This window comes from Gymnogyps californianus, chromosome 1 (genome assembly GCF_018139145.2).
Source record: "Gymnogyps californianus isolate 813 chromosome 1, ASM1813914v2, whole genome shotgun sequence".
NCBI lineage: Eukaryota > Metazoa > Chordata > Aves > Accipitriformes > Cathartidae > Gymnogyps > Gymnogyps californianus.
Genome location: NC_059471.1, coordinates 8,518,443 through 8,535,477, shown reverse-complemented (window position 1 = coordinate 8,535,477; position 17,035 = coordinate 8,518,443). Strand labels below are relative to the sequence as shown.

General features: G+C 37.0%; 1 protein-coding gene across 2 annotated transcripts in view; it reads right to left on the bottom strand.

Moving 5' to 3' along the window:
• The window catches only part of TMEM135 (transmembrane protein 135), a 189,815-nt gene that overhangs the window by 134,592 nt on the left and 38,188 nt on the right, over positions 1-17,035 (bottom strand). For both annotated transcript variants that reach the window (XM_050897902.1, XM_050897909.1), the window contains exon 4: positions 14,451-14,484. In XM_050897902.1, the coding sequence (XP_050753859.1) occupies positions 14,451-14,484 (34 nt within the window). The remainder of the gene's footprint in view (positions 1-14,450; positions 14,485-17,035) is intronic.

Below are 17,035 nucleotides of genomic sequence, written 5' to 3'. Positions count from 1 at the left end.
AATCAGTGAGAGGCCTTACTCCAAAATTTATCAAAATAGAACTATCTTCAACCTCTGGTGTATTCAGATTCATAAATGGAGTATAAGCAGGCAGTCATGCAATTCAGTAAAAATCCTATATAGATTTTCTTTTCGGGGTGGGGGGGAGGTGTCCAAGAGCTTTGTTATTTACGACCATGGTGAAGTTGTCCAGCAAGGTTATTTACATCACTGAATTCCCATTACCTCTTGCTTTGCCTAAGGCCACTAACTTACTATGATTTGCAAGCATTAGCAAACAATGCCCGTATTCAAGTTCAGTGTATCTATCTATTTCAACACAAAATGGTTGATACTGTACACCAGAGTCGTGGCTCAGGACTCAAGGGGCCAGTTTGCACAGCTTAACATGCTCAGGAACCTGGTTTAGTTCCCAAAAGTCTTAATTAGGCTATGAATAAGAGACATGGTGAACATCAAGGTTTAAATGTAAAGCAAAAGGGTTATTCAAGCAGTCATTTCTTGGACAGCAGAGAATTTCAGCGTGTTAAAAGAACTGTTGTCACCGAAGACAACTGCGTATTTTTATATGGGAGAACAACCATAATTTGTAAAGCTCCTGCTGGTTAATAAAAACATCCCTACAGACAGAAAGAGAGAGAAAAATAGAGACAAAGACAGTATGTGTGTGCGTGTGCGTGTCAGGAAGCAGGGAAGGGTTTTTGTTCTTAAACAAAACAAAAAAAATTCCTATACAAACATCTAAAATATTTAAAATTTTCAAATATTCGAAGCAAATACAATTGTTTATAAAGTATTTGTAAGCAGCTAGTGGGGCATGAGCTTACACGTACACAGAGTGTGTATTTCCAATCCAACTGTACAAGCATTCTTTGAAAATTTTTGCAACGTTACTTATATTTAAATATCTTTTTATCAACATACTGATCTGCAAAACAACATAAATTTATATAAATGAAATGCTGCAAACAGAATTTTGCCTCAGGAATTGTATCAGCAAATTTGAACGAAAGAGACTGAAGCCACCAGTTACTTTACCCAAGGTTACTGATACAAATGATTTCATATAAATGAAAGCATAACTTCTCAAGATGAAGAGATCTGCAACTGAAAAAGAGTATAATCATTAACATTTTAAAATATTCAAAGGTGACAATTTATTAAGTTTGATTTTGGAGGAGGGTTAAACAAATTCAGGACATTTTTAATGAAGTTATTTAAAATTCATGGAATGTCAATCTAACACATCTCACTGAAACCAATGCTCGTATTTTTTGTAACCCAAGCTATGGCAGATATCCTTAACAAAATTCAGAAACATTGCATATGTGCCAATTCATTGACAAAACATGTTCTGTCAACATAAACCAGGTATTAAAGTCAAGAAACGTATGTTTTTAAATAGACGGCATTCAGCCCCTCTTCCTGATTCCCACTTCAGATCATTCTTCTCCCTAGAAATATTGAATGTGGAATTCCCATTTCCAGACTTATTTTAACAAAGTCTGCAAAAAACTCCTGCAATCCTCAAGACTTGAGAAGAGCAGCAGCTGTTGAAGCACTCCATTGCTTCTGAGCAGAGAAAGATTACTGAACCACAAACTCCTCAAAGAATCACACCACTCACTTTAAAAAAACATAAAGATTTGCATAGAAGTGACTATATGAGACCAACCTCAAACGATGCAGCTCCTCTGAAATAATCCTATTTAACAGAATATTGTAGTAAGATACGGTAACTGATGCACTATTGAAATTTCCACAGTGACTAATGGTCTGATGCGCTGATTATTGCTCTATTGTGTGGAAAAAGTAGAAAAGATAGAGGAGGAGATTCAGAAAAGATCCTACTGTCGCACTCATCTCTGGATTTTCCTGTAAAAATGCTATGAAAGTTAGTTTGTCTTCTAAAGACAGAACAGTCTTAAAGACAGGACACTAACTGGAAAGTTTCACATGTGAACAGGGCTCAAACCAACATAAAAAACTGCCTTAGGAAAACCAGTCAGCTTTAGATGTAGCTAAAATAAATCCTATTCTGTCTTCAACTTTCCCCACATTTACTAGATGTAGTTTGATACTTCAGAATTACTTCCTTCTGCTTCACCAAAAATGATAATTCTACATTTTCTTAAACAACGTTTCCTCATTAAAGCTCAGCTTCAAGAAAGGATTTTTTCCTTTCACTTTTCCAACACCAATATTGTTTTCAAACTGACCTGTCTTCCATCCAGACTGACATTTACAAGCTGTGCTAGAAGTTGTCCTCCTCCGCTTTTCTAACCTTATTAGAGGCATAAGGAGCATATCACAGAGACAAGATTTCAAATGAACCACCTCCCCCTGAATGCCAAACCAGTGACTGTTTACACAATTAAAAAACTTAGTCTCAGCACTGTTTAAAAATCTATGTATCCTGTAACAGCATCGTGTAAAGGACTTAAACAGCCACATGTTAACATTTGCCAGTTTACACAAGGTTATAGCTATACACCAGCACATCCACTATATCTGATTATAAACGTAAGTAAGAATCTTTACTTACAGTAAGACTGTTGAAATCATTTTTATACATAGCCATGAGGCATGCTTTTTAACACAGAAAATACTTCTTCAAAATGTAGAAGTGAAAATATAAAAACAACTATTTCAGACTATATGTGCAAAGGTATAGTTTTTGTTGTGCATCACAGAAACTGTGAAAAAGGAGAAGCTAACTGTAATATTTTCCAAAAAAATTCACTTTTGTACAGAAAAAGCTGTTTATAATTTTTAGACCAAACTTTTTTTGCTCCAAAACTTTCTGTGGAACTAGTATTTAAGCATGGCAAACACATGATTGACTTTTATTTTGACAGCTGAGAGTTTTAAAAGGAGCAAAATGATTTCTGGGCTGAAACTGCTGCTCTGTTTAATTATCATTATCCTATAAATGACGTCAGGAACAATATCAGACTAGAACTGGCACTAATATACTAGGAGTGGATATAGGTAATTAAAAGCATGAAGGATTTAATTTCAACTGAAACATTTGGAGCACAGAAAATAATAATTAAATGTAATATATAATTAATCAGAAACAATGCACGCTCATTCCATCAGCCAGTTCTATGTTAAGATTAACACTGTGTAACAAAAAAAAAAAAAATCACATCACAAACCAGCAGGACGAACTTAGTCTTTGTAAACTGTATTCTTCTTAGAAATGCTTTCATTCTGCATATTTTGAACACAGAATTGAAGGTTTCTTCTTCTATAAAGTGAAATCAGTACTCCAAGACTAGTTTTCATAATACTTTCTCGATCCCAGAGACCGTAAAGAAACAGCTTGACAACAACTACCATCAAGACAATAACTGGAAAATTTTAAGCAGGCCTGCCAAAAGCTCAAAAAATAAAGATTCCAAAATTTTATACATTAAAATTTCCCAGTTTTGTTAAAAGGCAGTAGAGAGACATAGTTAAAGTGGGTATTTACAGATTTTAGTCAATGCACTCAGTTAGCAGTTGTGCTGATCCACCAACCTCTGTATCTTTGACTACATACAAATGCTTTTGCCCATTTCCTTTGTGCTCCAACAAGGGCAAGCCGATTACATTTTGTGTGTTCCCAGTAAACCTGGTATCTGACAACAGGTCATTACAACTGTTCCCCAAAACATCAAGAGTTTGCAGAGAACCCAGCTCAAGAACACCTTTCCTTCATTCTTTACACCTCAGCTCGCCATTTGATAAAGTAGATACGTTAATAGCCCACTGCCTCAAATATGGTCTTTTTATGCACCACTCCCACGGACAGTAGGACATCCACTCAGATTTTCAAGCTTCAGCAGAGGACTTCAGGGTTTGGGGCGAGGGAAGGGGTGACGAGCCTGCAGCAGCATTTTACCTGCTTCGCTGAACGCCCGGGCCATTTCCCTCCTGCCAGCAGCACCTGGACTCTGGGCGTTGTTCTGAAGCAGAGATGAAGATGCAAATGGCAAATATTGCTGTAAATGGAAAAAATCCCTCCCTTCTAAAGAAGCTTCCATTTCTACACCTACATTATCACATATAGAAAGAGAAAGCATTACTTTTGCTTAAGGTCCCACCTCAACTTCTTCAGTCCTTGGACTGCATTTTCCCTCCGCTCCTCCCAGAGCAGAGCCATCTCCCCTTCTTCCCAAACCTCACAAACTCAGAAGCATGAGAGGGCAGCAGAAACTGCCAGGCAACAGGGACTGCTGCTGCTGAGAAAGGAGGATCATACCTCCGTTTCTTGAAGGTTTGAGAAGGAAAATGTGACTGCCTGACAATGTAAAGATCTGAGAGAAGGGAAGATGACTGCTAAGACTGTTGTGAAGTAGGAAGAGCAGGAGACTCTTGCTCTCACAAGCTTCCTCCAGAAGACCTCTGAAACCCTTTCCTTTCACCAGGAAAACCCTCAACTTTCTTGAAACACTACTGGGATTTCACTTGCTGGGAAGCCTTGAATTCTCTCTTGACCCATCTTTTTGATCTATCAAATCACTGCCCACAGCAATTCTCGTAATCAGAAATGCTATGTACACTAGAGATGGGTGTCTGAGAGCTCTTCAGAACCTGAAGTTAAGCATTACTTTCATATCAATTGCTAACTAGCAAAGAGTTAACTATAAAAGTCCACTAGCTTTCTTTAGCACTTAGTATATTTCTGATATGAAATTCTGCACAAGCTATAAGCTTTAGCTGAGAGGTCAGTCTCAAAACTGATTTGCAATATTGACACTTTTGCTAATTCTAGAAAGTCAAACAGGTAGTTATTCACTATAAAAGATCATGACAAAGGAGCATAAAGATAAGTATTACATTGAGCTTCTAATGAGATACACTGGAAAGTTCAAAAATGCAAAGCAGCTTTGCATAGAAAGCAAGAGACAAAGTATTAAATGTTTTCTCTGACTCCTGCCAAATGTCCTGCTCTGAAGTGATGGATGAGGTTTCCTGAGGCTAAGATGCCAAAGCCAATTAGCCATGTCAATCCACAAGAACGCCAGCTGCCAGGATCTAACTTTATTACTGTATTACTTAAAAGTGAAGACATCAGCAATGTTTAAGTTCACATGACTCCTAATTTTAAAACCTGCCTTTTAAAGATTTTGGGTGGGGGTAGTGACAATGACCTTAAGTTTCAACCTTTTAAAATCATCACAGAATGCCATGAATTATCCATAATTTGATTATGTAAAGTATTCTGTTAATCAAATTAGTCTATATTATGCTCTATTCAAAGGAAAGTAAGACTGCAGCTTATTTCCCTCCTGAGTTTTATGTAATGTTCATATTTAAAAGTAGCAATTTATTTCAGTATTGCTTGTTTCAGTTGCCAAACTGCCTATCCCACAGAACATGATATGTGTAAAGTATATAGCTTACCCATTTATGGCATCTAATTCTGAATTCCAAAATAAAATTTTTGGAAAGTGTCTTGAGCATTTGTCGACTAGAATAAAACATGTCCAAGTCTTTGATTATTTGAAAACATCTGCATTTAATTTCTAAGCAAGGAGTTTGGAAATGTTGATCATACAATACACTTCTCTGCACAGTCACCACAATGAATTCAATGATTCCATGAAAGGGTAAAATATTTCTTCTGCTTAGGTACCTGTGGAATAGATCTGAACATTACTGTCAGGCATTAAAAAGCACCCATTTCTTTTAAATAACTTCCATATTCCTCCAAACTACTCAGAAAAATTTGCTCCTTTTCAAGCAGTCTACGTTAACTTTATTAACATCTTAATAGAAACCACTTTGGCTTTTTGCTACTACTACATTTATACTTCCTTTACGTTACCACTCCAGTATACAACTGGCACATGGTATTAACAGCGTCTCTTCTTGAACTGTTCTGTACCCTGGGGATGTTTAGAGAATGAGACAAAAGCAGAAGTATGACAAGGTTAAGAACAGTTACAAGTCTTCTGAGAAGGGAAAACGAGCTTTCTTTTCCACATTCTTATTCAAAACTGGGTTTAGTTAGTTTTAATTATTTCTAAGCTGGAGTTTTTCAATTATTTCTGCAAACATATGCATATACATACCTAGGTATCACAGCAAATAAGAAGCATTAGAAGAGCTTAAAATTAATAAAAGCTAGTTCTCAATTATTGATTCTACCTGTCAGAGTGGAAACCAAAGGAAAAAAAGAGACGAGAATGAGTAACAAGTATATTCTAGTTATGCAGATCTCTGAATCTGTAAGCCTTCTTGGTTCATTATGATTTTTTCCTTCCTTTGAGATGTCTCTGAAAGACAACTTCATATTTTGAGGCTTTATTTTGCAAACTAATCTAAGTGCCATTAGCGCCTGAAAATGCTCTATTTCATTACCATTTAATTATAGAGTATTAAAGATTGCCTATTGAAATTATATAAAAAAACCAAACCACATTTCTCACTCAAGCACACTGTCTTCAAGACTAAACTAACGTGTGATTAGCTTTCTCCTTTGAGATTTGCTTTTTAACATCTAAAGGATAAAAATCCATCAATCTTGGTTCTTTTTCCTGTGTTTGGTAAACCAGATTACATTCACGTCCTCCATCACTGTCAAAAAGCGCATTTGCAATGCCTGACTGTCCATGCTGTGACACCAGCCACACCCCAAGTGCCATTCTGAGAACAAGGGGCTGACTCTGCCTGGCTTTAAACCATGAGACAGAGTAAATGATGTGAAGGCCACAGAACAAATGTCAGATGAGCTCCATCTGAGTATGCCTTCTATGAAATGGAAAAGATGTGAGTTCTTTGTTTTCTACCTCATTTTTCCACTAAGATCCAGGCAGTAAAGAAGCAGAAGCTATGGAAGAGGCTCTCCTCCTAAATCCAGACGACAAGATAGCAGAAAAATACCACTCCACAACAAAAGGTGGGACTTATCAAGGAACAGCACATGACCTGATAGAAGCAGAAGCAAATAACTCTTCACAAAATCCCAGGTTACAACGTGGGCCAAAATAGTAGCAAAAATGCCACTATTAGAAGCGGGGATTCAGGACTCTCAGCTGAGCTTCAGACTTGAGATGTGTTAAGGAAGAAGCATATATTAGAACTGTAGCCTCAGGGAAAACACTAGTGAGTTGATATCGATGTCTAAATTGATACCAGAGAAGACTTGTTTCTTGTTAGCACTAACATTAAAGGCTTAACTCATGACAGAAGTTCAAAAATTATCAACTAAAGCCAGCGGCAAGTCATCACCTGAGGCAGTTTGTCCGTGCGACAGCAGAAATTTTGACGTGAGTACTTGAGACTTCTCTTTAAGACAGCACTAAATTCTGTCCTTTTTGCTCTTCCCTTACCCAGGCAGCAATGACAGATGCTTCCCTAGGGAGATCGGTACCTCACTTCAGAACACTATCCCAACACTGGGCTTTGTCCTCCACAAGGTAGGAATTACTTCGCAATCCTGAGTTCCAGCTCAGTGTGGTTTTCAATGAGGAAAACCCAAGAGCTTCCCTGTGAGCTTTCAAACACGAATGTTTTTCCTCTAAGTTAACCAAGAGGTCAGAAGCAGAGTATCATAGAATCATTTAGGTTGGAAAAGACTGTTGAGATCATCAAGTCCAACCGTAAACCTAACACTGCCAAGTCCACCACTAAACCATGTCCCTACAAGCCACCTCTACAAGTCTTTTAAATACCTCCAGGGATGGGGACTCAACCACTTCCCTGGGCAGCCTGTTCCAATGCTTGACAACCCTTTTGGTGAAGAAATTTTTCCTAATATCCAATCTAAACCAAATATACTTGTGCTGTTCTAACAACAACTTACAAAACCGAAAAAATAAGACGACTTACTATTCTAACAACAAAGCTAGTCTGGTACTTCAGGGTTTTTTGCCTGCAAGAACGAACTAAGCAATGGTTTTACTTCAGCTGACACACTATTGATGCAAAAGGTGACAACGCAAGGAATGAAAGGGGAATCTACCCTGGACACCCTTAGAGCATAAATGGTCCCTGCCAGCTGCTGCTGTAACCAAAGCCACTGTCACTCCAGAAGAGGGGTGCAGATAACAGTGACAAAGCAAGGAAGAGATGGTGGCAAGAGGACAGCTAGCATCCTGGAAGACAAGTGTCTCAAGCATTTACTTGATGCACATTCAGTTACGAAGATTACTTCTGAAATGTTAGAAAACTAAAAAAAATTCCAAGTATTCCTATCTCAGCTAATATGCTAAAAAAATAGCTAAGTTCCCCCATCCCAGCAGTCCTTGTATAATGTTAATACTGAGAATTGCATGAAAGGACACAATAAAATTTTAACTATCTAAAAAGAAAAGGGAGGAGTGGTCAAATCCATTTTACTAGAACCCAGCGCTTCTAAAAACTTTAAAATATGTATTGCGTAAAAGTAAATCCATTCGCCCTTCTTCATTCTGGATTGCCTCCATCTTTTGACTAAAATGGAATTGTTCCCAATGGAGAAGAAAAGGAGCCAGTCAGTGCCTTGTTTATAAAATGTCAGTTTAGTAAGTTTAAACAGAAAACATTTTTTTGTGTTACAATAAACAAACTGTGTAATCAAATATAATGGTTTGCCAAAACAAATGGGACATGTTAAATACCTATTATTTCACAGAATTATGAATGAAGAATGACTATCATGAACTTTTTTATTTTAAAGGGTATTTCTGAATTGGTACACAATGTTTTATAGAATGTAACAGCACTAGGTGATACTTTCTCAGAGTTGCAAGTTATGCAAATGACAAACGTGATTTTATAGTCAAACAGCACATTACTCAAAAAAAAACCAAAAACCCCTACACCCCTTCAACTGGTATTATTCATAGTATCCTCACACATTTAATTGCAACTGGCACAAGGTATTTCTTGAAACATCCGTAAAAGCTCAGACACATTGACAACTTTGTACAGAAAGCATGTGATAAGCTGGTGAGAAAAAAAATCACTCAGGAATGCTCAGTGTCAGAGCACTTCTTGCATGCAAGTACCTTTCTTTACGATATTACCAGTTTGCCTTTAGCAAAAACTTAAAACTACAGGATCAGCAAAAGCACAGCTTAAAAGTGGATTTCTGTTGTTGCTTTTTCTCTTGCCTTAGCAAGCCTCACTCCTTTTTCTTTCATCCCTCCACATACCACCCCCACAAAGCATGAAACAATAACAAGAAATTTAGTGTATATGGAAAGTGATATTGGAGGGCCCTTGGCCTCAAACACGTGAAACATGTTTTATATTGTGCCATATCTCTGTCAAGCTTGGTATCTACTTTGCTGCCTGCATGTGCCATGTATCTTAAATTAGGCTAATGGCTTTGATTTTTTTTAAATATTGCAAACCATGAAGATTTAGTGATATTTTGAATCACGATGACTTCCATCCTGTAAAAAAAACATACAAATATCTGGAGTTAAAGCTGACTGAAGCGCACTGGATACTCATTTCTTCATTAGATCCTGAGGGATTTCTTTTTAAGTCTGTGCTTCAGCATTTCTGCATGCTCCTAGACCAAATATTTCAAGCTTTAAGAGTACAGCTTACATGTGGCCTTCACACTGACTGGTTGGAATAAACAAAGATACAGCCAAGATGAACCCACATTTAGTCTGCCTATACCGCTGAAAAACAATGCAACTGTGAAACTGCTTGGACTGCTTTAAAACTGCAAGAAACTTTGTGCTCAGCTGTATTACTTGTTCTCTATCATATACAGAAGCAGAGCATCACCCACTGGAATGCCTTTGATCAACTTGTTAGGTTCAGTATTTGTTTAATGTGAACAGTATTTCTTAGTAGCTTTAACTATTTCTTAATTGGACTTGAAATACAAATGAAAAAAGTATTTCTGACATAGCAGACATAGGGAAGGAGCTGATACATCTGAAAGGAACAGCAGCGAGGTAAGCAGGCTCTCAGCTTCATTAGCAGGCTGTTAAAGTGAACATGGTGACAGTAGCTCTCAGAGGTTTTCCAAAAAACGTCCCAAGTTTGGACGTACAAAATTTTGAAAGTCTTCCCTTATTGCACTCTTCTTACACTCTTGGCTGTCCTCTCAGCATTTCTCTTCATTATCACCCGTCTTTAATGTATGATCACTGCATAGCACTGCATCTGGGAAGATGCACCCTTCCTCCCATACTTCGCTTTCATACTACTACTGACAAGCATGGCCGTCAGTATCTCTTCCTCTGTATATGAGGACCTATGTACAATACTTCATAAATGGCAGATGCACTGATGACCTAACATCAGCATAGCCGTAAATAAAACAGGAGACTTTCATATTTCTGTGTAAACTTTATCCAGATGCAATTGCTGACGACAATTTCTCCAACTCCCACATCCAGGACTTCAATAATACCCCCTCTATCTGTCTCTCTTTCTGGGTTCTTGCTAAACTTCTCTTCATATTAACTGCAACAAAATTCATCCTTTCCTTTCCCTGCAAACCTACCATTTTCTTTATCATCTGCTCACTGCTTTAACTAGAATAGACTCTACATTTTCTCATCTTTCTTCCACTCGTTATACCTGTAACACTCCCATAAACCAATTCCCATTACATCAGCCCAGCTCCAGTCCCTTCATGTCTCTTGCCACAATAAATTCTTATTTCTCTGCCTCCTTTTCTTATCTTTCTTGTCTCATTTTTCAAATTTATACCTTTCCACTCCCTAATGCTCTCTCTGTGGCTGGGCCAGATTCCTACACCTCTTCCTCCCATCACACTCAAGAACCAGTCCTCAACAGCATCACTCTGCTTTTTCCATCCAGTTGCCTTATCTTATGCTTGAGCTTTACATCATTTAACCTGTGACCCTCAAGAGCAACTTGTTAATATTAACATTTCCAATCTTGTAAGTACAACACCATACATTAGAAGCCATAGTACAAAATGAAGAAAGCCTTTGATATAGTGAAGCACAGCTTGAATTTCAAACATAGCATGTAAAGAAACCTCCTTTTTTTTTTTTGATAAAGGAAAAAAACTAATTTCGTAGTTCAGCATATGCTAGGGTAACTGCCTCTCTGGTGTAGCATTTCAATGACAACATATCAATTTTCCTAAATTTTTGTTTCTCAAAAGTTTTATATCAAATTGGCCCTAGTCCAGATTAGTCTCTTCCTATCTTGCATATTGAAGACAGCCTTTGTTTGCAACACAAAAAAAATTCCTAATCCAAAGACACAGTTTCTTCAACTTAAAAGCAACAACTCAACTGTTGAGCTGTTCACAATGAAGTATGCCATAACTGTTTTGAAACATAAGAGCTATACGTCTTACTCATGGGCAGTCATTAATATCATCTACTTTTCCAGATAAAAATAACTGAAGAGATTACATTTCACTTTCCACCTTTTGTTGGAATCTTGAGGTTCCTTTTGATCTCAAATTATCCATGAAGTATCATCTTATATGTTCACTACCAATACATCTCTTACAATCCTAGAAATTTCTTGACTTTAACATGTGCAATCCAAAATAGAACTTGAAAGGCTCTGTGCTTTTGTGTGCTCCACAGCACTGACTACTGCTACTCTGCTCTGCTGTATTACAGAAACAACAGGTCTCAGACTAACTAGTTAAAAATTTCCAAACCCACATGTTCAACAATGTTAGGGCTCAGGCATATTAATTTACTTCTAAAAACTTTGACTGACTTCCAGTGAGAAGCTCAGAAGTTGATTTTAGGCTCTGCATATCAAAACTGAAACTACAGATCCTTCACTCCTATACTTATTTCTAGTTCTTATCTTAAAAAAAAAAAAAAAAGAAAATCCAAGCCCTGAAGTGCAGTTGTATAGCTTCAATTTAGCAGAAAGCTAGTCTAAGAAAGCATTTTTATTTGATTTTTCTGTAGAGCATACATAACCTAAACAGACTATTTTTAATCTGTCATTTTCTTGTGTAAGCAGCAAGGAAATGCAACTGGGGAGTTCAGGTTCACATAAATCTATAATCATTGACCTATTTAAAATTAGCCAGGACACTTATTCATACGTTTCTAGTAGCTCCAGATTAGAAATCAATAAAAATGTCACCTTTAGAACAAGAGTCCTTAGACCCACTGCCTTTCATGTTCTACTGCGTTTCACTCACTGAACTGAGAAACAGCAGCCATGCATAAAGACTTTAACACACCTTTCCCCTTTTCACTAAGTAAATTCATCTCTGAGGACAAATTGTCATGCATTGCCAACAGGACAACAGAAGTAAAATTTTCTGATTTAAAAGCTCTAATATGGCTATAAAAATTCACTGCAGCAACAGTCATGATAATTGCTTATTATAATCAATAAGCCTAATTACAATTACCTCCTGTCTAACTGGGCAAAGGCACACATGAAGAATCACACAAAAAGCCTCAATTATTATTGCTCACGCTGCAAAACATAGTTTAGCAAAACGTGAAACACAACAAAGGAATACATTTAGTTCAATGAATATTTTAATAGGCCCTGACACCAGTTTTACAGAATGCAAGAAATGCAGTGTAATTTCACAATCTAGCTGCCACCACTAATGATTAAAAATTGCCAGCTTTCAGAACAGGGCATGCCATAATCTAAAGATAAGAGAAATAAATGTTTTAAAGGCTTAGTAAATTTCTAAGTGAATCTTATCAAAGCATATAAAGTTCTAAACCAAAGACAAGCAAGACAAATAGGGAAACATTTACCATGATTACACAGCTTGTTAACAAGGTAAGTACGTCATGATCAAGGGCAGTTTACGAAGCAAACCCTGGTAGCCCTGAGTTCACCAAAGATTTGTAACTAAAATAAACCATTATGCTGAAGAGAATATCCATTGCATCGAGTGGCGTCAATAAAATGTAACCGCATCAGTTGACTTTTCCCTTATAACACCGTCCAACATCATGTGAACCGCGTGGCATTGCAGCTTAAGAACCATAAACGCGATGACAGCTTTCTCAGAACTGGGATACTCAGAGGTGCTGCTATTTAAGCACACCTATTTCTCCCTTCTCTTGAAAAGTCCATCCCAAATGAATGATGACACGCCCAACTAATTATCACCATTTTTATAACCTATGTTTCCTGAATGAGGAGTTTCTACACAGTCGCTCTTTTGAATTCAAGGAAAACTTCAAACCTTTTAAGGTTAACATATCCTTATAGGAATCCAACTTTGTTCCCACATGTTATTGAGGGTCTGAACATCTAATTAATGAAATTTCAAGAAAGGGATTTTTCATCTTCTCAAATTAGGAAAAAAACTTTACAAAGAAAAGGAATCCTAAAGGATACTGTATGAGCCATCCAAGTCAAGCAGCTATAAAAGTTAAAATGGTACTTGACAGTAATAATATTAATGGCAAGAATTAATTTCTTCTCTTCTGATGTCTGTAAGCTCCACTCATGAGTCAGTCTGTAATGACAGGCAGTCTATGAATACAGAATAACCCAAGAAACAACTTCTGCCTAAAAGAAATTGTTAAACCAGAATGTGAGAGAAGTCTGTAATGGGTTTGGCAAACGCATATAGGGAGTTTCCAGGATATTTACCTGCTAGCAAATATATGATGTCATCTCCTTCCAAAAGCCCCTCTCCCAAAATCTTCAGAATTACAAGAGTCACCATCAATGACTTTACAAGGATGGAATAGAAGGTATCAATTTTATCACCCTAGTCTGTACTGCAGAACATTGCCTTTGTCTCATCACTTTTACTCATTAATCTTTTCATCATCACCAAAGAGTTCTCCACTTGCACAACTCTACTGAGGTGCCAGCAAATTTTTACAGTAGTCCGGAACACAACTCTTAGGCTGTTTCCTTTTTTTCTAGTTTCCGTGACTCTTCACACAACTCAAACTTTATAAAAAACCCAGATAATTCTTTTGGCATAATAAAATAAGTCCTAAAGGAGTATGATCATGTAAGAGAAATATTACATATTTAGAAAAAGTTAAAGCACAAAGCGTCATTTAGATAAATTCACTACTGTTATGTATTTGAATGAGATTATAAGAAATATGACCCAAAAAAATTTAAATCTATACAATGATATGGTAAAAATGTTTGCATGTGCAATATTTGATATCAGTTTGAGAAACAATTAATTACAAAACTAAAGTATATGGTGTTGGATCACTCATCTGCAAAATAATGAACATTAAAAGTACCAGATGCCATTCTACTATGGAGGGGATATATAAAAATACCCATTTTCCTGGGGCTATGATACAAGAAATTTTGAGCGTAGCACAATGAAATCCATTTCAGCCTCTGCTTCACAGCTACTTCCAAAAGACCTATAGTCACAATTTGCTCTTAAGATAATTTTATTTACCTAATAATACATAATTCTTAAAGAAAAAGAAAAATCCTGGAAGCTTTAAAAAGGCAATGAATCTCAGCATCATTTTTAAACAAGATACATTTCCAATGGATCTTACATATTTTTACTCTTGAAATAAAGGACTACTTACTTGATTGGCCATGTAAATTGTGAGGAGACCTCTCCTATAAACAGAAATGATAAAATTAGTGAATGAATTAAACATTTTTTGCACACTGAAGAAAAACACTTTAAGCATTAAGAACATTTTATTAAAGAAGAGAGTTTAAAAAACAGGTTATTGATTAGTGAATCATTACCACCGTATAGAAAAATAAGTATGAAACTAAAAATAGCATCTTGATAGCATGGTATCCAAAGCGGTGAGGAATTACATGAACCAAGTTATATATAGCAACCTGCTACCGCACAAGCCCTGAAGCCTTCATGAACAGGCAAGGCACCTTGAATTACACAGCACTTACCACAAAATAAAAGCCCACACAGGAGCTGGTAACGTAAGCATACAAACCGTGGCCAAAGCTTAAGTTAAATTGTGAATTTACAGAAAAATGCTTGCGTGTAAGCTTCTCTTTTGTGACCAGTGCTATGTAACTCAAGGCACCTTAGCCCTTCTGCTTACATTATCATGAAAAGTGTTCTCTACTGAGACCGATGATGCAGAAATCTTGGCTCAAAACAGTACGCCCTGCCTTTTCTAGTTGAGAGTCACAATGCCAACAATGCCCTGGCACAGTTGCCACCATTTTCTCCTCTAACCTTTATCTAATTTTTTTTCTTTTTTTTCCCCTTCTATTTTCAGATCTGTCCCTATGTCTCAGCCCATAGCTCATACTGCTATTTAGACAGGAAAAGTATAAACCTGAGCTCACGCTCTCACACTTTTGCCGATGCTACTGCAGCACAAGACCAAAACTGAACTCTTGACTATGCAGACGTGAGCTGCTCCAGTAACAGACTGTATTAGATGTCACTGCAGGGTCCAGATGAAAAAAACCAGTTATTTTCTGTACATCATTCACAAGTCACCATCGGCCTTGAGAAAGTGGAAAACCTTACCACCGCAGATTTGTTTGGCCCTCATTCATTCCTCCTCTTCTGCAAAGATTATCTTAGAGACTATAGCCAAAGGTTGGAAAACTCAATTTCAGTATTTCTTACTGGACTGGTGTTCTTAACTTCTTGAGTTTACTGTCAGCCTTGTAGCAGTTGGGATTTTTTTTTTTGTTGTCCCCACTGCTGTTACCCACAAAACTTGAAAATAACACAGAAGGCACCACATGTTTAACCGTTAAAGCTTCTCAGCATGGAACTCAGTTTATAACCTGAATTCATTTGTCTTCACATCATTGAGGATTTTTTTATATTGCTACTACATGAATAACAGAAGGTCCAACCCAGGCTTGTATATTCCATTTTGCCATGACATTAAGTTTTCAAGCATTCGTAGAGTGCTTAAGAGAACAGTACGTTAAGAGAACAGTATGTTAACAGAACATATCTTGCTATCACGTCAGTTGTAGAAGTAAGCAAAACAAAATCATAGGTAGCAGGAAACAGAGAAATTCCTATTGCATAGTTCCCAGGCTTCAACCGTCCAAAAATGAAGTTTATTCAGTATTTTCTGACCCCCATGTTTAGGTGTTTATAACTTTGCCAAGTTACGCATCCAGATCAAGGTTCTTCACAGCAGGTATCTAAGGTACAGGAATATATTTCACTTAAAAGCTTTAGTGCTTTCACATCACATTGAATTTGTGGGAAGCGACAATGCACCATCCTGAGTTCCACAAGTTGGACTCTATTCACAGGGAAGATTCAAATTTGGCTTAAGTTCAAAACTTTAACTAGCAAAATCAGTTTGGTTTTTTTGGTTTTGTTTTTTTTTTAAAAGCAGAGTTACAAATCTGCTCTTTGTATACCTTCTCCACTTAGTACCACTCTGTGCCAGGTATTAGAAACAAGACTCCAGCACAGAAACCTAACAAAAAAAAGCCTGAATCTAAAGATTTGGTGACAATGAGGCACACAAGAAACAAAAAGACAACAGATAGGGAATAGGGTCTGTAAACGTTAAAACAAAGCGACCTCTACAACTTGTAATAAAGCATCAAAATACTGTATGATGTTACTGACCAGGAAGGGGTGAAAATCCACCTCATGGAATAGATGAATTCAACTCTCAAGCTGGTCTGTAAACAATCACCCAGTCTTTCAGCTGATTAGCTCAGATGATAAAATAATATTGGTGTCCTGACCCTCCTGATTACCAAATTGGCAGCCAATACAGTTCTGTGTACTGTAAATTTTATTTTAATTTGTTCTTATGGGGAAAAATACTGGATATTTCATGTTTCTTGGATTTTTTTTTTTTTTTTTTTACCCTGTAATAGCATTAAAAGTTTAGGATAAATATCCAAACACTCAGCTGTTTGGAAACACAGAACTACATTTACCCATGAGAGCTAACCTGGTAACTCAATACACTTTGAGTATTCTGGAAAACATCAAAACTTCAATAATGTCCTGCAGTAACACTTACCTATGAGAAGCTACCACCAGCTACTGAGTGACAGACGCAGCTTTAAGAGTACTGTGTGTGCATTCACAATCGTATTATGTATAGCATGCACAAAACAGCATGATTATTGTATGTGCACATAATATACTTGGTGGATTCCCTCCTTCAGTCTCTATGTCATGCAGGCAGGGATG